Source organism: Nicotiana tabacum, chromosome 11 (genome assembly GCF_000715075.1).
Source record: "Nicotiana tabacum cultivar K326 chromosome 11, ASM71507v2, whole genome shotgun sequence".
NCBI lineage: Eukaryota > Viridiplantae > Streptophyta > Magnoliopsida > Solanales > Solanaceae > Nicotiana > Nicotiana tabacum.
Genome location: NC_134090.1, coordinates 154545860 through 154568268, shown reverse-complemented (window position 1 = coordinate 154568268; position 22409 = coordinate 154545860). Strand labels below are relative to the sequence as shown.

At 35.0% G+C, this 22409-nt stretch overlaps 2 protein-coding genes across 2 annotated transcripts; one reads left to right on the top strand and one right to left on the bottom strand.

The window, feature by feature from the left end:
• The first annotated feature begins 619 nt into the window (after nucleotides 1-619).
• LOC107825264 (receptor-like protein kinase HERK 1) lies at nucleotides 620-3791 on the top strand. Its single transcript, XM_016652095.2, has one exon. It carries the CDS (start codon nucleotides 1009-1011, stop codon nucleotides 3454-3456), a length of 2448 nt encoding a protein of 815 aa, XP_016507581.1. The 5' UTR covers nucleotides 620-1008; the 3' UTR covers nucleotides 3457-3791.
• Nucleotides 3792-5363: 1572 nt separating this feature from the next.
• LOC107759224 (uncharacterized) lies at nucleotides 5364-14916 on the bottom strand. Its single transcript, XM_075225601.1, has 14 exons — nucleotides 14777-14916; nucleotides 14175-14287; nucleotides 13823-14064; nucleotides 12317-12389; nucleotides 11507-11581; nucleotides 11309-11419; nucleotides 10835-10877; nucleotides 10103-10199; nucleotides 8318-8420; nucleotides 8144-8239; nucleotides 7983-8009; nucleotides 7609-7708; nucleotides 5716-5800; nucleotides 5364-5638 (listed from the first exon to the last, which is right to left on the bottom strand). The coding sequence occupies exons 2-14, from the start codon at nucleotides 14268-14270 to the stop codon at nucleotides 5506-5508; spliced, it is 1281 nt and encodes a 426-aa protein (XP_075081702.1). The 5' UTR covers nucleotides 14271-14287; nucleotides 14777-14916; the 3' UTR covers nucleotides 5364-5505.
• Nucleotides 14917-22409: the final 7493 nt, after the last annotated feature.

Here is a 22409-nt window from a genome sequence, read left to right as displayed (position 1 = left end):
CGTATAGTAAATATACATAAAATTAAAAAAAAGTATCTAGCAATATCGTGTAATTTTCCGGTAAATGGGTACCGCTTGACACCCCTTGGTTCAATGTGGCTCCGCCACTGATTACAACAACAACAATAAAAAAAATTCAGTGGAATCTCATAAGCGGGGTTTAGGGAGGGTAATGTGTACGCAGACCTTACCCTATCTTGTGAAGGTAGGGAGACTGTTTCCGAAAGACACTCCACTCAAGATTGGCTATGATATTTGATGAAATTAATTCTTAAAAATTCATATTTGTTGAAACTACAAGGAAACTTCTCTAGCATCAAATCAATTAACAAATAAAGTTAGTTAAGTGCATGAGTACAATCAATGTCTGTTGACAATTTATTGCCGTTTATTTCTCACTTTAATTTTCTTCTTTTGTACTGTCAAATCATAGTTCTAACATCATTTTCTAGTTTCACACGTAACATATGAGACCTTATCCTAATACTAGCTGTTATCCCTATTACCTACTGGTCTTTATTTCATTTATTTTGGAGCTTTGTTCATAATTCCATGCACCAATTTAGCCTTTGACTCTGAATTATTTTATTATTTTTTGATCCCTTTTAAATTCTTCTTTGGAAATTTTCAAATAAAATGTGCCACATTCAACAACTAATAAAAGAAAAGTAAGTTTTGGTTGCTTTCACTTTTTTGACTTATTCTTAAAAATGTCAGTCTTTCTTGTGTTAGAAATGTGTAGAAAGGTGGTTGTGTTTTTCACCATTTTTCTCATCCACCAAATTGAAGATAGAAAATCTTCTCTCCATTTTTTGCACTCTCAGAAAGTTTTTTCACTTTCTGAAAGTTTAGTCCATTGGTTACTAAAAAAAACTGGAATTAGCTACGAACTTCGTCGCTAAGCTGTAGCAAAATCGCTCGTAGCTAACAGAATATTTTGATAATCTGTCGCTAATTAGGAATTAGCAATGGATTTTGTTGTTTAGCTACAGAATTTGTCCGTCGCTAATGAAAATGAAAACCAGTATGGATTTTTCACTACTTCAATTGCTTATTATGGTAATGTCTATCTTGTGTTTGATGTGTTCTTCATTAGAATTTGATCCTGTTGATAACTATCTAATAGACTGTGGATCACTAGAAAATACAACTATAGGTGATAGAGTTTTCTTGGCTGATAACTTGAATTCCACTCAAAGAGTATTTGTTAATACAAGTCTTGAATCCATTCCATCTACCTATAGTTCATCTCTGTATAAAACTGCTAGAATTCTCAATGAGACTTTCAAATTCACCTTTTCGATCAAGAAACAAGGGCAACATTGGATTCGCCTATATTTCTTTCCATTTTCGAATGATTTTTTCAATCTAAGTTCTGCTAAGTTCTCTGTTTCTGCTCAGAACTTCACTCTTGTTAAGAACTTTCAACCATTGAATGCTACTTCAGTAAAGGAATACTCTTTGAACATTACTAGCAATAGTTTAGTTCTTACCTTTACGCCGTCTGCTACCTCATTTGCCTTTGTAAATGCTTTAGAAGTCATTTCACTTCCTGATGAGGTCATTCCTGTCGATGTTGGTATTCATAATCTGAGGACACAAGCATTAGAAACAGTGGTGAGAGTAAATATGGGAAATATTGCAGTTTTGCCTCAAAATGATACCTCGTGGCGATCTTGGGAACCTGATGAAAGATACTTAACGAGCAAGAATCTTGTCCAGTTTGTATCGAACATACGAGCTGTGAACTACACGAGAGGAGGGCCTTCTCGGAATATTGCTCCTCCATTGGTGTATGGAACTGCCACGAGGCTGCAATCAGAGAATGATCCTAATACGTTAGCAAATGTAACGTGGTCGTTTAATGTTGATCCTGGCTTTGATTATTTCATCAGGTTCCACTTTTGTTACATAGTAAAAGGCCCCTCTGGTGATTTAATATTCAATGTTTTCCTCAATTCTCAGTATGTTTTCAAGTACCTTGATCTTAACAATGAGACATCAAATGTCTTTGGTGCTCCATTTTACATGGATTTTGTCACAAGGCTAGACAACAGACATAGCATTGGCATTAGCATTGGTCCAACAGATGTACGTAATGCATATCCAGATGGACTCTTGAATGGTCTCGAGATCATGAAAATAAGCAATTTCAAAGGCAGTTTTGATGCTTCAGACGTTGAAATTCAGTCCTCATCGCCTGGTTCAAAGCCTAAAACATGGTTGATTCTTGGATCAACTATTGGAGGATCGATACTTTGCATTGTTTTAGTTGTGTTGTCTTTTCTCTTTTGCAGAAGTAGAACACGGGCGCCAGTTGATCACTCAACTGAGGATCATCATACAACAGTTGGATCAACTACGGAGGAAAAACAATCTATCATTTCCAACTCAAATATGGGGTACTGGTTCCCTTTTAGAGCAGTTCAAGAAGCAACCGATAACTTCAGTGAAAACATGGTTATCGGATTTGGTGGTTTTGGAAAGGTTTACAAGGGAGTTTTGAGGGATAATACAAAGGTAGCGGTGAAGAGAGGACTTCCTCAATCACAACAAGGTCTTTCTGAGTTCAAGACTGAAGTTGAAATGTTGTCTCAATTCAGACATCGCCATTTGGTTTCACTGATAGGTTACTGCAACGAAAAGAATGAGATGATAATTATTTACGAGTACATGGAAAATGGAACTCTTAAGGATCATCTGTATGGCTCAGACCTTCCAAATTTGGATTGGAGACAAAGGCTTGAAATTTGCATAGGATCAGCAAAAGGACTTCACTATCTTCATACTGGTTCTCAGAAGGCAATTATTCATCGCGATGTCAAGTCTTCGAACATATTGCTTGATGAAAATCTCAGGGCTAAAGTTTCTGATTTTGGACTATCGAAAATTGGTCCTGAAATTGATCAAACACATGTTAGTACTGCAGTTAAAGGGAGTTTCGGATACCTTGATCCTGAGTACTTGACAAGGCAACAACTAACTGAGAAATCTGATGTCTACTCCTTTGGAGTAGTTATGTTTGAAGTTCTCTGTGGCAGGCCTGTTATCGATCCATCTCGTTCCAAGGAAATGGTGAATTTGGTTGAATGGGTGAGAAACTGTTTAAGGACAAGAGATACAGAAACAATCATTGATCCAACGATTGTACGCGAGATAAGATCAGAGTCTTTGATAAAGTTTGTAAAGACTGCTGAAAAATGCTTGGAAGAATATGGTGTAGATCGACCGACTATGGGAGATGTTTTGTGGAACTTGGAATATGCATTGAAACTCCAAGGAAAAGATGAAAAAACAAGACAAGAAAATGAGATATCTGATAATCAGTTGGATAATAGTGTGTTAAGTACAGAATTCAGTATGGGGAGTATGGTTGATATTGCTGGTATTTCAATGAGTAAAGTTTTTAGCAATATGGTAAAAGCTGAAAACAAAGACTCATGTGACATATGTTAGATGCTAAAGATACAATGCAGATCCATCTAGTGAACTGCATATGGATTATATATTTGTATTTTCTTTTTCATATGGAACCAGCAAGCATCAGGGTCGGCTACCTACATCACACTCTTGGAGTGTGGCCCTTCTCTGGACCCTGCGTTAATGCATTGATGCGTTGTGCACCAGGCTGCCTTTTTTTTTAAGATTCTGTATTATAATGCATACTTCTTTTGCACAATAGAGCAGTTCAAAGGCATCTGGTTGATAAGGTTGATGACCATTTATTTTTAAATTTGTGTCTCTGTTCATTGTCACAAATTCACAATTCAATGTCACAATACTATTGCATTTGTCGTTGTTTATGGTATGAGGCAAAGGTTTATCATTAAAAAAAAAAAAAGGACAGTCTGGTGAGGCATCGTCGGAGAAAGAGATGCACCCCAAAGGGTGTGATGTAGACAGTCTACCCTAATGCAAGCATTAGTTGCCGCTTCCATGGCTCGAACCCGTGACCACAACTTTACCGGTGCTCCAAGGCTTCCAGGTAAAGATTTATCAGAGAAAACAATATGACATCTCCTAGAGTAACTTTTACCAGAAGCAAATTAGCAGCAAAGCATGTAAAGAAAATGAACACAGGCCCAACTTAATCTCAAAAGCTAGCTCATGGCGAGAAAAAATTACTCACTTCACTGTCTACATCAAGAGCGATTCTTCGAGCTAAGGTGTTAATTCACCGTGTTTCTTTGTTTCTGAATCTATACATCATGTAATTTGAAGAATGTAATTGAATAATTAATTGTGTCAGTAATATTATGATTCGTATCAGAGCTATTAAACTCAGTCCAAAAAAGTTGCATCCAAGTTTGAGTTTCATTTTGCAATCAAACTGTCATTGGTTCTCTGAAGCAGTAATAACTTAATTTCCATCTCTGTATAACACAGCTCAAATCCTTCAAATTCTCTTTATTTTACCAAAACTTATGGAATACATAACAATATCATATACTTTCACATCACCTATAAATAAATAAATAAAAAGAATCTGATATTTTAACTTTTAAAAAAAAGGAGATTGGAAGAGGATCAAGGAGGCAGCTGTTGTTGGTAGTAAAGAAGTATGAAACAATGACACAAGTGAAAATAGCTTGAAATGGTGTACTCTTGACTGTATGAAAGGGTAATGTGTACCATAAATTTTAATTAGATGACCAATTTCATTGGTGATAAGGCTAAACCGATCGTAAAGATAATTACATCAAAGGTTAAAAGGAAGTGTATGTAACACAATAATTACCATGAGTTTTGCTAATTTTTACCTTTATTGAGATTTGAGAATACTAAGAGTTAGTGCTTCATTGAATCAGTAACCACTTGAAATTAATCAAGTGATTCTCTTGCTTAAATCAGTAACCACTTGAAATTAACCAAGTGTTTCTTGCTTAACTTGAATGCAAGTTCGACCAATTATTAACTTTAATTATTACAAAAAAATATATGTAACACATGAATTACCTCTCTTAGCATAGAAATCAAAAGCATAATTGTCCGAGGCTCATTTGCCGTTCAAGATATGAAATAAAGGATCCTCTACACTAGTCATAAAACAGACAGAACACTATTATTTTATAATGGCTACAAGTTACAAAACTTTAACGAACTCATGTGGCGAGGCAAACAGCACTTGACACTTTACTTTTTATTTTTGGAAAAAACAATGCAGAAAAGAAAGGGGAGACCACAAATGGTTAATATATCTATGAAACAGGTCCACTAAGACTTTGACAGAAGAAACTTCACAAAGCCAAATTGAACAAGAGGAAAGAAAGTCTGTGACTAACAGAAAAAAGCAAGAAATGACCGCAGTATTCATTACCCACCTCTCATCTATAATTACCTCAATCAAATAACTAAAAACAGAATAAAGTAAGAACTATGTGATTAATGATTGATTACGAACTGACAACTGGTTAAAACACTTTACTAAGTACAGAGTAATAATCATTTGAATTACATATTTTATATCGAATAGGAACAATTTTAGGAGCCTTCAATTTTTGGGGCCTAATGCAAGACATTTATTGGCCTATGGGTAGAGCCGCCCGTGAACAAATTCTCAAACAATTTGGGGGCCATTGGTGGAAGATTTACAGGCTGAGGAGCCATGAAATTGACAATCTTTTCATGAATATTGTACCTACAAGAACCAAACCAAATTTTTACTCCAGGAAATTTAGAAGTAACCTTGTATGATAGAATCGGCTAATCAATTACCGTATTTTACGACTCTTTGATGCACGGCGATCAACAATTTTTCGTTTCTTCGTCTGCAATCTCTTCAGTGCATAGAATGCTGTCTCTGTAGTTGATAAAGAATTGGTTAGTTTTAGGTGTTCTTTTACCCGGGAGCAACAGTCTAAAAATGCATTCTCCACCAAAAGAAAGACGTATAGTTATACGAACACATCACTATAACACCTTTTCTGATAAAGCTGATCTATAGCTGTAATCTTTAGAAACTTATTCATGCTTGATACATGCAATCAAAACAACAGATTCAGTGTTCATGTAAAAAGGCAGGGAACTTGATCAGGAAAAAGAGCAGGGAGCTTCTCGGAAATGACAGATTTTGCATTCCTGTGAAGAAAGCACATAACATCCTTGATGCAACATCTTAACCCCCACCCCCACCCACCAAAAAAAAGGGGATAAGGTCTAAATTTATCCCTATACTATTGTAAATAGTTTGCATTTATCCTTTGTTATACTTTCCGTCTAAATTTATCCCTACCATTAAAGAAGTAAACAAATCTGGCCTTATCCCTAACGGTTGTCCAAAGTGGCAGCTGACTCCTCAAAAGTGCCACGTAAGAGTCCATTTCACTATTTAAAAATATGTGTTATTTATTATACTTATTTGCTAAATCGGCAAATTAAAAAAATCCCAAAAAAAGGTTGCTTCTTCTTCTTCCTCAATGCTTCTTCATCTTTGCTTCAAATATTTCGATCTAAACAAAAAATTTAACCCAAACAAACTCAGATCGTCCACAACTTCTCCACATGAATATTCCCAACAAACTCCAAAACACTTAGCTCAAACTTCAGCAAATCAGAATACCCGTCTTATGTTCTCAAGCTCTCTTACAGCTCCTTCAATGGTGATTTCTGTTTTTTTTTCAAATTATTGAATACCTGTGGTATTCTTTCCTTTTTAAGATCCAATATTTGTTTTTCTCCACTAGATTTCAGTAGAAAAGAAGCAAGAAATTTCAGGTTCTTGAGTCTTTTTCCAGCTTTGAATTTCGACAACCAAAAAATATAGTTCAAGGTAGTTTTTACTCAAATCCACGAAAAATCAGTGTTTGATTCACGACTTAAAACTCAAAACGGCAACACCCTGTCAATCTCCTCAGTAAATAATCAACTGATCTAAGTGGAATTCGAAATTTTTAGACACCCAAAGAATATACCGTAATGGGTTTCAAGAGCCATTATTGGAGAACACCATTGTAGACATATTGAAGGCCTTCAATTGTGATTCCTTTGATGAACCCTAATTTTTCATCAATGGTGATTTGTTAGTGGGAGAAGACTAGATTTCATTTTGGTGGAGGTAATCTCTGCAATGGAAAAGGTAAAAGGAAAGAATGGAAAAAAGTGAAAAAGTATTGGGAAAGGATTTCTTTTTAGGGGGTGGGGTAAGGAGATTGTAGGGGGAAATGGGAGCTTTTTTTGGTCACCTATTCAAATGCAGAAACAAATAAAAAATAGGCTGACATGGACTCTTACTTGACATTTTAATTGAGGGGCCATGTGCAACCGTTAGAAATGGGGGCAAATTTGTTTACTTCTTTAACGGTAAGGATAAATTTAGACGGAAAGTATAACAGAGGATAAATATAAACTATTTATAATAGTTCAGGGGTAAATGTGGACTTTTTCCCAAAAAAAAAAAAGATCCCATGAACAGCACAATTAATAGTTAACATATGACACTGCCAAAATCATAGAAGAAAAACGAAAAGATATTGAACATGGTGTTGCAGGTATACACATCAAAGGTGAGGATAACCACATTATCCTAATACCATCACCATAGAAGGTTAGCAAGGTGGATTTTTGAAACATGACCAGCTTATTTTGAGAGGAACAAAAATGGTATCTTACCAGATGATGCGGGATCGACTGCCTCAAAAAACTCCTTCAGCAATTGCTGATAGAATTCAGAGTCATCCAAAAGCTCTGGATCACCATCCATGTTTATTCCCTGATCCAAGTTAAGGATAAGTAGATGTGCTTTTCTCTCTAAGGAAATATAATCCATGCAAGAGCATTCTCAAACAAAACTAATTCGTTTCCCAAAAGGAGGCTGGCATTGCCTCTGCTGTACCAAGTGCATAAACCTGAAGCACTAGTAGCATGCCCACATTCTTCTAGGCAACACACTCGACAAGGAGATTTATTGATCTAATCTTATATCAATGAACGACAAACACTATTCATGCCAAACTTGACAAATTGTGTATATAAAACACTGGTACCTCTCCATTTCCAGAAGCATCTGAAACCTGCACAAAAGCAGGCACATAAATCAAAAACTAGCGAAAACTAAAAACATTATCCTGAACATTAAGAAACATAGCCAGATCCATGTGTACAATTCAGCTGCCATTCTCAAAACAACTCACGAACCGAGACTTACAGTTCCAAATAGTGCAACTGCCGATCTGCTCTGCTGCATTCCTTTTATCATTTTGCTAGGATCCCTCATATAACCGGCCACTTGTTGACTAATGTCCTGTACAATATCAGAATATTAATTCTAGTCATTGTGATTGTTGCTGTACGTATCAATTTTCAAGTCCCAGAAATAAACCTGATTAAATGCTTGCAATTTCCCTTTGATTGCGGCAGCACCAGAGGTCACCTGGGTTTTTCTCTGCCATTTGTCTATCGATTTGTCCCTAAAAGCAGCCATCCTATGACATAAAAGAATTAGCAACATCAATTTCCAACAAGGAGCCAATTTATTTAGCAAAAGGGAGAAAGGGCAATCGCATGAGAATGCAATGGCGAGAAAAATGTAGAGTAATAGCTGTTCTGGAACATAATTTTGGAGTTGTGTTACTTGAAACTATGCAGATTTTGTTCCTAACTGCTATAGATGTACATAAAATCTGACTCCAAAACAACATTAATAATGGGCTTAGGACATTCTTCACCGGGAGCAGGACCTAACTGCATAGAAGAATGGAACAGATTATGAGAAACAATGACTAGAATAAAAGCAATCAAAAAGGTCATCTACAACACCAGTTCCAGGGCATATAACCCCAAATAAAAGCAACCAAAAAGGTCATCTACAATTCCAGCAGCCTATACTCTATCCTTTGCCCTCTGTAGCTCTCATTTATTCAAAAGAAAACATATACTTCCTCCTCTATCCCAAATTTGTATGACAGTGTCTATTTTGGGACGTCATAAAATATTTGACACCATTTAGTTTTCTTGTTTTTTTGGGATAAGGTAATAAGATTTCATTAATGGAGGGGCATAAATACCCGTATACATTAAGTATACCAAAATAGTAGAGAAAACTCACAAAATAATGTGGTTCTCTACGAAAGACGCCCAATTATCTATGCTTAAGCGAATCTTATGGGTGCACCAAAACATAATAAGAGAAAAGAGACTACTACTCAAATGTACAAAAGCCGTCTCTATTCCATAGAAAGCTCTCCTATTTCTCTCTCTCCAAATAGTCCACATGAGTGCAAGTGGAGCGACATCCCAAGCCCTATGTCTTCTTCTACTCCTTCTGAAAGTCCAGCTGAACATTACTTCTTTAACCGTGCCAGGCATTACCCATTGAAGTCCAAACCAACCCAACCTTCATGCCATAAGCAAGATGCAAGCACTTGGACGTGAAACACCAATTGACACATGTAATTCTCCTTTTTCTCATATTCTAAGCCGTTAGAATCACTCCCCCCGTAGCTAGCCATTAAAGAAACACACCTTTCTCAGTACTCTAGGAATGCAAATTGAAGAATAAGGAACGGCTGCCTCCTCTCTGCCCAGTAGTAAACCATAAAAAGACTATACAGAGACAATGCCACTATCTCCCCCGCCCCCCCCCCCACCCCCAAAAACAAAAATCACATCTAACACCATAATTAAACTGTGAAATATTCTGTTTGTGGAGCAAATCCGTCAATCTCTGTAACTCTACAACCTCCCAATCTTGTAAGTTCCTCCTAACCTCAAATCCCAATGTGTTTCTCCTCCTTATATCCTCTGTATGCAACATCGTTTTTGGCATGAAATCCTAAACATATTAGGAAATATGATACACGAAGTGTTATTTTCACACCATCTTTGTCCCCAAAAACTTACTTATTTTCACACCATCTTTGTCCCCAAAAACTTACTCTTCACCCATTCCCCACTCCAAGTGATATATTTTCAAGTTGGAATTTTCTCCTGATGTGTCGTATAAAACATATATATAAACATATATATATTGTAGCAAAAAAACTAAGATCATAATCTAAAGCCAAAAAAAGAGTTTGACCAACTCCAATTCAAAAAGGAAAAAGAATTTGACCAACAGCTATAAAACAAGCAAATGCGTTAATAAGCCTCAGTTAAACATTCTTACCTTGAATGCATTTGAGAAATCTTCTGCCAATCTTCATCAACTTCACCATTTGACTCAACATAATCTTCCGAAAGCTTCAACCTTTTACCAGAATTGACTTCAGGAAAGAAAATTACAGAAAACATCAACCAGTGAATATGTTAATCCAAAAAGGTATGTTTATGTTGTCTTTGTAGCAAATAGCTAAGAAGAAAATTGATGTTCATTAGGCCCTTAAACATGAAAATTATGTAAGAAGTCAGGGACTTGGTTTTCCAGTTTTGGCAACACTTCTGAATATGGTGACCTATCAAACAATTTCCAGAAATTCTTTCAGTTAATCAGAGTCAGAGGCTTATAGAACTTCACTCAGAAATCACAGTCTAGAGCTGCAACATAGAGCAAATTGGTTTCTTTTGCAGACACTATACAATAGTACTTTTGGTCTTGAAAATCTAGCAAATTTCTGACCCTCTAAAACCTAATTTGATGCTTTTAGGCAAGCCCCCAAGTCCTTTCCAGTGGTCATTTAATCACTTAGTCAATGCCTCGAGTTGGAGCTTGCTGAATTCTACTTTCAGCAAAATTCATTATTATATTTCAAAAAGTATCATATGTTACCATCACAAACAAAAGATATTTCAAAAAGTAAATTCAGATTTTCAAAAACTCAGAACAAAGAACGTTAAACACTCAAAATTTGCATGTAGATGCGGCTCTTTGAGTGTGAGAAAATAAAGCTACAAGTCATACCGTCCATTGATTGAGTAATTGAAGGATTCTTCTCAAGTAGTACCTGCCAAATTACAAATGTTTTAGAATAACAGGTTAAATAAGCAAAGAGGAACTGTATTAACCTGAACACTAGATATACTCCCTTCATCCTATTTCACGAGGCACAAGTTCAATATACACAACGATTAAGAAATTATTTGACTTTATTCGACTTAAAAGCATCTAAATTGTATATTACTGGAAAATAATTTTGAAGTTTTAGATTTATTAGCAAGAGAATATTCCTGGCAGACCATAGTTTAACAAGGTGCTTATAAACGACTATCTATTGAAATGTTTAGGATACATTGTCACATTCCAAAGTGGAAACTCTATCACATAATGGGACCACAGAAGGAGTAGCAATGATTAGGTTTCCAGCAAAACAAAAGCATACTAATCTTTTGTTACTTCAAAAGCAAAATTGACTAGAAGTAACTGTTCTCGCTGTACCTCTTGCAATTCCAGTATAGAATCCAAGGTTTTTCTGGAGGAGGCAAGTAGATCTGAATATGCATCTTTAACTCTGTCCTCAGAATCACAAAAGGAAGATCTTATTGGTTCCTGCAGGCAGTAAACATTCATTCAAGTTCAACTTGTCAATATCATGACTCTAGCATTGTGTTGAAACAAAATGGTAACCCAGTGAACCTGCGGAAGTCTATTGGAGTTTGAGAAAGCCTTTTGCAGCAAGAACCTTAGTTCAAGTGTCTTATCCCAGAGTGCCTTAGTGAAATTAAAAGAAGGAAGCAAAAAAGGAACAAGTTAATAACATAATTATGATATTAGCACTAGTCAATCATTAATCTTGTCATTTCAATGGAATAGTCATGTAAATAATATTAGCACTAAAGCTATTAACTCAGCAATAAACAAGCCAAGAAGCAAAAGACGTATAGTTTATGATAAGAATGGACCTTGGGCCTAACTCAACCCCAAAAGCTAGCTTATGAGGTGAGGATTGCCCAAGCCATATAAGGAGACCAAGGACCTCAAATCCCTCCGATGTGGGACAACTCAACACCCCCCCCCCTCATGCCCAGACCTCTGGGGCGTGGACAACATAAATGGGGGCCCAACATCGGTAATAATAATTGGGATGGGTTTGGCTCTGATACCATGATAAGAATGGACCTTGGGCCTAACTCAATCCCAAAAGCTAGCTTATGAGGTGAGGATTGCCCAAGCCATATAAGGAGACCAAGGACCTCAAATCCCTCCGATGTGGGACAACTCAACAGTTTATATGCAACTCAATCATATATCTATTGAAGATACAGCATAGATATTTATGGGAAACATAGGAGGAGCAAATAACTGCCAATCACACAGTACGCATTTCTGTTCCCTGTAACCAGGACTTATTTTAATTGAAGCAATAGGAAGTGTGTATACAATAAAGACACGCTCATAAGAAGGTGAAACTAAAGATTATCATCTGCACCATCTGGTGCACTATACCTTCTGGTTTCTAACTGCTTGGCCTTTGAGAAGATCCTCGTCCTTATGGCGCTTCAGATTCCCCAAAAGATCTCTGTGCACACAATGACCGTCAAATCAGATGTCTACCAATAGGAGGCAAAAGTGAACACATCTAGGATATTCCTACTTATTTTACTGTTGACATTATTTATGTTTTATTCTTAATATATGACCATCAAGACTCGGAGCTCATAAGGGGAACTAGGCTGAAGCTTAATAAGAATATGATGCAAGTTATTTTAATAATAGAAAGACACATTAAACTATGGAGAAAATTTGATATAATTACGATGAAAGTTTTTTTAATATTAGCCAGATGTATCCTTAACAGATTAAATCCATTACTTTTTTTGATAAGGTAAATTGTATTAATCACAGATTAAATCCATTACTAAACAAGTGATAATAACAAGTTTATAAATCGAATTTGAATTCTTCATTAGCTCTGAAACCTTTGTGTCTCTTTGACTGAGTTTTGAATATTAAGGACATTAATCAGATTTGAGAGCAAATTATGGGCTTCACTTTGGAGAAGCTTGCGCTTCATTTCTACCTTTTCTTTTCGAGCCTTGTGGACTCTATCACTTTTTTGTGCTTTTTGCTTCTAAGAAATAAGAATACTAGAACTGAGTGGTTTTTACAACAATTTTACCCACATACCTTGGTTCAGACTCATAAATTTTATTTTATTTTAAGAAAAGGTAAGCATATAACTTGGTCCAGAGTTCCTGCCATTACTTTCTGAAGGATTTTGCACAAACTACATAAGTTAACTTTTTAAAAGGGAAAATACCTATATTAACTTTAGTAAGTATACTTGCATTCACCAAATTTCAATGATGATATCCATTCCTATAGAGAGAAAAGGAGTTTGTTATTGCTATTACATCAACCAATTACCTAATTTTTGCAGTATAATCAAAGCACAAAGGTCATATCACTTTATCTCTTGAGTACTAAAGCAGCAAGGGAGTTATGTGTTCCTAGCTGAAAACAACATGTGAACCATGTGGTTCAAATATGGGTTATGAGCTCAAAGTCAAACCACATGGGAGTATAATCAAAGCACAAAGGTCATATCACTTTATCTCTTGTGTACTAAAGCAGCAAGGGAGTTATGTGTTCCTAGCTGAAAACAACATGTGAACCATGTGGTTCAAATATGGGTTATGAGCTCAAAGTCAAACCACATGGGGTTAAACTGCAAACCACAACATCAGTTGAAACGTCTATCATTAAGTCCAAACAATACCTAATCTCTCTTCCAAAGAAGTGAGATTCACATTATTTTACACTATAGACTTCCAATCTTCACGTCCTGTCAATAATCAGTTATCTCTTTTTATATTGAGAAAACTTCAAATGAATTTATAGGTTATAAGTTCAAAATAGAAGCTACAATTCTAGAAAATGCAGACATGAAATGAATGCTTCTTTTAATAACATATCATATAACTGAGCTATGTGGTAGAGAAAGGAACTTACTGTTCCTTGTGCTTAAGCTCCATATATTCTTTCTTAAGTTCTTCGATTCCAGCAATTTTATGGTCCTCAGTCAGTTTCTCTCGCTCTTCTTCTTCTTCTTGATCTCCTTCCTCATCTTCCTCTTCCTCTTGTTCTCCACTTTTATCATCATTGTTGTAATGACTAACATCATCATCATCGTCGTCACCGTCACTATAGTCATTGTTGTCATCGCTGTCGTTGACTTCATCAAAGTTCTCAACCTAAGCATATCAAAAACATATATATCACATGCAAACTATTTAAGCAAAACAGATAAAGCTCAGTACCACGTAAGAAATACATAAAAGTGAGCTAAGTGAGAAAAACTAACATCGTCCGACATCTCATTTAACATTTCATCATTCTCAAACTCAGAGTTGCTTTCACTCTCCTCTACTTTCCTCGATCTCTTAGAAGACTTGCTCATTTTCCTGCCTCCGAAATCTTTAAAAGAAAAAAAATCATCAGTTATCAGTAGGGTTATTAAAGATGCACAGGACAAAAACAAAAGCCTATTTTTATCAAAAGCAATACTTTTAAAGGTAGAGTTGGAAATCTCCTTAACGCAAGACACGCTCCAAAGGCCTCGAGATGGCAATGTAGAAAAAGAGAGTAGAATAGGAGCTCAAGCACAACTTTTCTCACTTCATACTTGAATACAAAATGGGATTATATCAAAATATCTAAAGCTAAGCTACCTATATACAAGCCAACCTACATCAAACATCCAAACCATACTAACTAATTAAACAACAACAAAACCAATGGAAACCCACAAATGAGGTCGGGGGAGGGTATATAACAAAGCAAAGGAAATAAAGTAACGAAAAAGACATGGAAAAGGCAGTAACAACAGCAAGATAGTAACAGAAGCAAAGCACCATGCTAACTAATTAAGTTAGCTAAAAACAAGAAGAAGCACATTATTCTTACCTTGAGTTAGATTACCACTATTCAATCGGAACTTTTGTCCAATCCTCCTTCGGTCGTAACCCTAGCAGATGTGATTTGGGGATTTTAGAAGAAAGAAACGTTACTTGTCAAAGAAAACAGAGTGAATAAATGAGGAGGCTAAACCTCTGATAAAACCTATTAAAACGAAAGGGGGTTTGTTTTGGTGCGGGGGCTATTAAAAAGAAAGGGGGTTTAATTAGGACATGTCATTAACTTTTGGAAAAACTTAAGTTGTTTGGCCATATTGAAAAATGTTATAAAATAAAAGTAATGCAGTAAAATGTAAATAAGAAGAGATAGAAAGAAGACAGAAGTGTTTTCTTCTTTCACTTTGGTGTATTTTTCCATTGCAATTACATGGCCTTTTATAGGCATAAAAAGTAAAGATGATTGACATAAAGTAGGAAATTTAATCTTTAAGTTATTCACAACATGGGCATCCAATGTAGCATCTAATGTAGTATCCAAAGTAGTATCCAATGTACAAACTATTCATAACACTCCCCCTTGGATGTTCATGTAAGATAATGTGCTTCATTAAAAACTTACACAAAAAATATTGGGATGTACATAGTTATTTATAATATGCATTGCTTGCTGCCTCATTAAAAACCTTACCAGGAAAACCCGGTGGGACAAAACCTTGGTTAAGGAAAAGAGTGCAGTGTTTAGTTACTCCCCCTGATGAAAAATCATTTAATGTCTCGAAGACGACGCATTCCAATCTTATATATCAGCTTTTCAAATATTGAGGTTGGTAATGCCTTAGTGAACAGATCAGCCAAATTATCACTTGAACGAACTTGTTGTACATCTATTTCACCATTCTTCTGAAGATCATGAGTGAAAAAGAATTTCGGTGAAATGTGTTTTGTTCTATCTCCTTTGATATATCCTCGTTTCAATTGAGCTATGCATGCAGCATTGTCTTCATACAATATTGTTGGAATATTCTCTTTCGAAGAAAGACCACATGTTTGATGAATGTGTTGAGTTATAGATCTTAACCAAACGCATTCTCGACTTGCTTCGTGAATGGCTATTATCTTTGCATGATTTAAAAAAGTAGCAACCATAGTTTGTTTTGTCGAACGCCATGATATGGTTGTACCTCCACTTGTAAATAAATAGCCTGTCTGAGATCGACCTTTATGTGGATCAGACAAATATCCTGCATCTGCATAACCAATCAATGATGGCTTGGATTCATTTGAATAAAATAAACCCATATCAATGGTCCCTTGGAGGTATCTGAATATATGTTTAATACCATTCCAGTGTCTTTGTGTTGGCGAAGTACTAAATCTTGCCAATAAGCTTACTGAGAAAGCTATATCTGGTCGGAAATTATTGGCAAGATACATTAATGCCCCAATTGCACTAAGATATGGTACTTCGGCACCAAGAAGCTCTTCATTATTTTCATGAGGTCGGAATGTATCTTTCTTTATATCAAGTGATCTCACAACCATCGGGGTACTCAATGGATGTGCTTTATCCATATAGAATCGCTTTAAAATCTTTTCAGTGTATGTTGATTGATGGACAAATATTCCATCTTTCATATACTCAATTTGTAGACCAAGACAAAATTTTGTCTTTCCAAGATCTTTCATTTCAAATTCTTTCTTCAAACAGTCTACTATTTTTGGAAGCTCCCCAGGAGTTCCAGTGATATTTAAATCATCAACATACACGACGATTATAACAAATTCAGATCCAGACCTTTTTATAAAGACACAAGGACAAATTGGATCATTTTTGTACCCTTCTTTCAACAGGTATTCACTGAGGCGATTATACCACATACGACCTGATTGTTTCAATTCGTATAAAGATTTCTGAAGATTTATTGAACAAGTTTCTCGAAAACTTTTATATGCTTCTGGCACTTTAAATCCCTCGGGTACTTTCATAAAAATTTCGTTGTCTAATGATCCATACAAATAGGCTGTAACAACATCCATTAGATGCATATCAAGTTTTCTTGCACTGCCATATTTATGAGATACCTGAAGGTGATAACATCCACTACAGGAGAATATGTCTCCATATAATCAATTCCAAGCCTTTGGAAAAACCCTTGTGCCACAAGTCGCGCTTTATATCTGACGACTTCATTTTTATCATTTTGTTTTCGCACAAAAACCCATTTATACCTTATTGGTTTTATGCCTTCAGGTGTTCGAACTATGGGTCCGAAGACTTCACGTTTTCCAAGTGAAGTTAACTCTGACTGGATAGCGTCTTTCCATTTTGGCCAATCATTTCTCTGTCTACATTCATTGACAGATTTTGGTTCAAGATCCTCATCTTGTTGCATTATTTCAACAGCAACATTATAAGCAAAAATGTTATCGATAACAATATTATTTCGGTTCCGCCGGTTGAGACATAACTTATTGATATCTCTTCATTTTTATTATTTTCAGGTACTTGGACCTCTCCTGAGGTCTTATCATTTGTTACGTCTTGAGGCTCTTCTTGAGCCACTACCTCTGTGTTATGTTCACTTTGATCACTTGCTCCTTTTCTTCTTTGAGGATTTTTATCTTTAGAACCGATTGGTCTACCACGTTTCAAGCATGGCTTAGACTCATTTGCTTTAATTAATTGTCCTGCCGGGATATCAACTCGAATTGGAGCATTAGCAGCTGGAATATGTGACTTAGTCACCCTTGGTAGGTCAGTGAATGCATCTGGCAATTGATTTGCAATATTTTATAAATGAATAATCTTTTGAACTTCTTGCTCACATTGATTTGTTCGAGGATCTAAATGAGACAGTGATAATGCATTCCAATCTATCTTCTTTTTCAGCTGCTTATTTTCTCCCCCTAATGTTAGATATACTGATTCATCAAAATGGCAATCAGAAAATCTTGTCGTAAATAAATCTCCAGTCATCGGCTCTAGATATTTTATAATAGAAGGAGATTCATATCCAACATATATCCCCAACCTTCTTTGAGGACCCATCTTTGTGCGTTGTGGTGGAGCAATTGGAACATATATCGCACAACCAAAGATCCTAAGATGGAAAATATTTGGCTCCTGACCAAAAGCCAATTGCAATGGGGAGACTTTATGATAACTTGTGGGCCTTATCCGCACAAGTGCTGCTGCGTGCAAAATAGCATGACCCCATACTGAAATGGGAAGTTTTGTTCTCATAAACATTGGTCTAGCAATTAATTGGAGGCGTTTGATCAATGATTCTGCTAGACCATTTTGTGTATGAACATGAGCAACCGGATGCTCAATTGTTATCCCAGTTGAAATACAATAATCATTAAAGGCTTGAGATGTAAACTCACCAGCATTATCAAGACGAATTGTCTTAATTGCATAGTCTGGAAATTGTGCTCTTAGCTTTATTATTTGAGCCAACAATCTCGCAAGTGCCATATTGCGAGTTGATAGTAAACACACATATGACCATCTTGTAGATGCATCTACCAAAACCATATAATATTTGAATGGTCCACATGGAGGGTGAATGAGCCCACATATATCACCCGGTATACGTTCCAGAAATGCAGAGGATTCCATCCTAACTTTAATAGTTGATGGTCTAATAATTAATTTTCCTTCAGAACATGCAGCACAAGAGAATTTCTTAAATTGAAGAATCTTCTGATTCTTCATTGCATGTCCATGTGAATTCTCAATTATTTTACGCATCATATTAGAACCAGGATGGCCTAACCGGTCATGCCAAATAATAAAATTATCTTGATTAGTAAACTTCTCGTTTACTATGGCATGTGTCTCAATCCTGCTAATACTTGTGTAGTATAAGCCGGAGGAAAGAGCAGGTAACATTTCAAACACATATTTCTTACCGGACATTATTGTAGTAATATAAAGATATTCAATCTTTTCATCATTTGTAGTCTCAATATGATAGCCATTTTGGCGAATATCTTTGAAACTTAATAAGTTTCTTTGAGATTTACTACAATATAGTGCTTCATCAATAGCCAAATTTATTCTTCCTGGTAGTAATAAATTGGCTCTTCCAGAACCTTCAATTAATCTTGTACTACCAGATATTGTATTAACATTCGTTTCTTTCATTACCAAATAAGAGAAATATCTCTTATCTTTTAAAATAGTGTGTTGTAGTACTATCCAGAAGACATATATCATCTTTATTAATCTTGAGTCCAACTGAAGACTGGGGAATTTTCATATTCTTCATTAAAAAAAAAACAAATAATACATCATAAGAAATATGAAAGACAAGCGGAAAAAAATATTAAGAAATACATTAGGAATGTAGAAACTAGCAACACATGATGCATTAGGAAAATACACTCAAAAAAAATAAACTAGTTGCAAACATAAAAATAACAATTTTTATAGCTTCATTCCCCAGTAAGATGATTAGTTCTTCAGTCAATATCCTCAAAGAAGTCTCCAACTTCTAAATGAGTAATATTTGTTAGGCCTTCAAAATCATCATCTTTATATGCAAGATGTGCCTTAGAATCATATTTATTTGAGGGACCTACTTCATCATCATTATTTTGAAAAGTCAAGTGTGCCTCCACATTATTTTCTTTTTTCTTGAGGGAGGCTTGATAAAGTTTGACAAAATATTCTGGCGTACGACAAATGCGTGCCCAATGACCTCTCATACCACATCAGTGACACATACTAGCTTTACCTTTTGAATGATTAATTTGAGAACCCTTATTGTTCTCCAATTTATTTCCACCATAATGACGATAATTGTTTCGCCCCCTGTCACGTCCACGTTTACGACCATGTCCATGACCACGGTAATTATTTTGTTTTCTTTCAAACTTATCATATGTTGCTACAACATTCACTTTCGGAAATGGAGCTGACCCAGTGGGACGAGCTTCATGATTTTTCATTAATAGAGTATTATTCTGCTCAGCCACAAGTAGGCATGTGATTAACTCAGAATATTTCTTAAAATCTTTTTCACGGTATTGTTGTTGTAGCACCACATTTGAAGCGTGAAAAGTAGAAAATATTTTTTCCAATAAGTCCTCATCTGTGATAGTGTCTCCACATAATTTTAATAGAGAACTTACTTTAAAGATAGCAGAATTATACTCACTTACAGTTTTAAAGTCTTGCAACCTTAAATGTATCCACTCATACCGAGCTTTCGGTAATACCGTAAGTTTTAGGTGGTCATATCGATCCTTCAAATTAATCCATAATTCAAGTGGATCTTTTACGGTTAAATATTCAGTTTTTAACCCTTCATGTAGATGATGACGAAGGAAAATCATGGCCTTCGCTTTATCCTGATTTGATACTTCATTTCCTTGTATAATAGTATTTCCAAGACCTTTAGCGTCAAGGTGAATTTCAGCATCAAGAACCCATGATAAATAGTTCCTCCCGGTGATGTCAAGTGCCACAAATTCAAGTTTTGATAAATTTGACATAGTGAAAACTATCATAAAAGATGAATAAGTTAGAGAAATAATTATAATAATAAACAATTAATGAAAACAAAACGATTAAGGTAAAAGAAATGAAAATAGAGCTATATCATGTTAACAATCTACTATTTTATTTTATTCTTGCCATAATGTAGAAATTACATACTTGTTTCATTTCACTTTATATTATTGATATATATGTGTTAATAGAATTGAACGTGACTAACATTATTTATATTTTCCAATAAATATAAAGTAATTAAAAAATTATTGTTTGTCAATTCATTTCTCACAGTTCTTCAAAATGCCTTAAAGATATGTTTTGATCCAGGGAGTCCATGACATTAGTGCATAGCTAGTTTGATGACTTTGAGGTCCTCTAAGAGTTGAGCACGGAAGGAAATAGTTATTTAATCACTGCAATGTACTTAAACTATTTAAGATGCCCAAGCGCACAAGTAATCTGCAAACAGTGAGCATATGATATGTACTGCCATAAATAAGATGATTATAATGATACATACCTTAATAAAATATGGCTCAACTTAGGGGGAGTTAAGAATAAAATTAAAGTTTCGTGTTGATAACGTGTTATAAAATAAAAGTAATGCAATAAAATGTAAATAAGAAGAGATAGAAAGAAAGGAGAAGTGTTTTCTTCTTTCACTTTGGTGTATTTTTCTATTGCAATTACATGGCCTTTTATAGGCATAAAAAGTAAAGATGATGGACATAAAGTAGGAAATTTAATCTTTAAGTTATTCACAACATGGACATCCAATGTAGCATCCAATGTAGTATCCAAAGTAGTATCCAATGTACAAACTATTCATAACAAAAAAGTAATTTTGCAGAAGCATTTTTTCTTTTAGAAAGAAGCTACAAATGTAGAAGCAAAAAATTAATTTATTCAAGACAAAAATAACTATCAATAAATTTATATTTTTCAAACTATTCCTCGTTAATTTAACATTTTCCTTTTCCTTTTTCTTTTTTCTACTATATATTTCTTTTCTTTTTTATTTTAATCAATTTTTATCTTCTTTCTCCTATTCCTCGGAGTAGATTTTAAACTTTTATTGAATGATGTATTTTGACATATTTAAATTATCGTGTAAACAATAAGTAATTCAAACACTCAATGTTATTATTTTGGAATAACTATATTTTATATTGACTGGAATTTTTAATTTATATTTTTACTTTACGATTTATATTTTAATTGAATTCTTATAAATATTTAAATTTATTTTTTGCTAAATAATACTCCTACTAATTACAAATTAAACATTTATTGTCCTTTTTCGTAATTTAATACTTACAAGTACTTTTAAAAAAAATTGGTCAAACACAATGAGCTTTAAAAGGCATTACTCAAACGAATTGGTCAAACACAAACTGCTATTTTACAAAAGTACTTTTTCAAAAAAATATTTTTAAACAAAAATACTTTTAAAATAAGTAATTTTTTTTACAGCTTGGCCAAAGGGCTTTAAATCTAATTGTGTTAGCGTGGAACGGAATTTTAGGCCAACTTGCTCACGACAATATATGACCCCTACTATTAACAAGGGCATAATTGTTCTGTTTTATATAGTCCAAGGTTAATTTTGGCAATTTTCGGTAGCATAAAATATTAGTAAGAAGTTATGATTTCTTATTTGGTTTATGACGTATGAATTGTTAGGGAGAAATTCAAAAAAAATACAACTGGTTGTTCAAAAATAGCCGAGTTTCAAACAACAACAACAACAATAACGACCCAGTATAACCTCACAAGTGGGGTCTGGGGAGGGTAATATGTACGCAGACCTTACCCCTACCCCGAAGGGTAGAGAGGCTGTTTCCAGGAGACCCTCGACTCAAAAAAAACAATAGGAGACGATATATTAGTACCATAAAAAATGCGTAATAAAAATAACAACAATAACAACAACAATATATAAGAGATATGAAATATGAAATACAGGATACAAAATACGAAATACGAAATAGGTGGCTGGTATAAGTACAACTAGAGGGAAAGCCCTGCATCAATAGACGACCAATGACATTCCTAGTCTAACTCCTAACTGGATAGTCTCCCTCTATTGTGCTGTAGAAATATTCACACCCTCCCCTAACCTACAACCTTAATGCTCGACCTCCATAATTCCCTATAGCCGAGTTTCAAAAGTAATCGA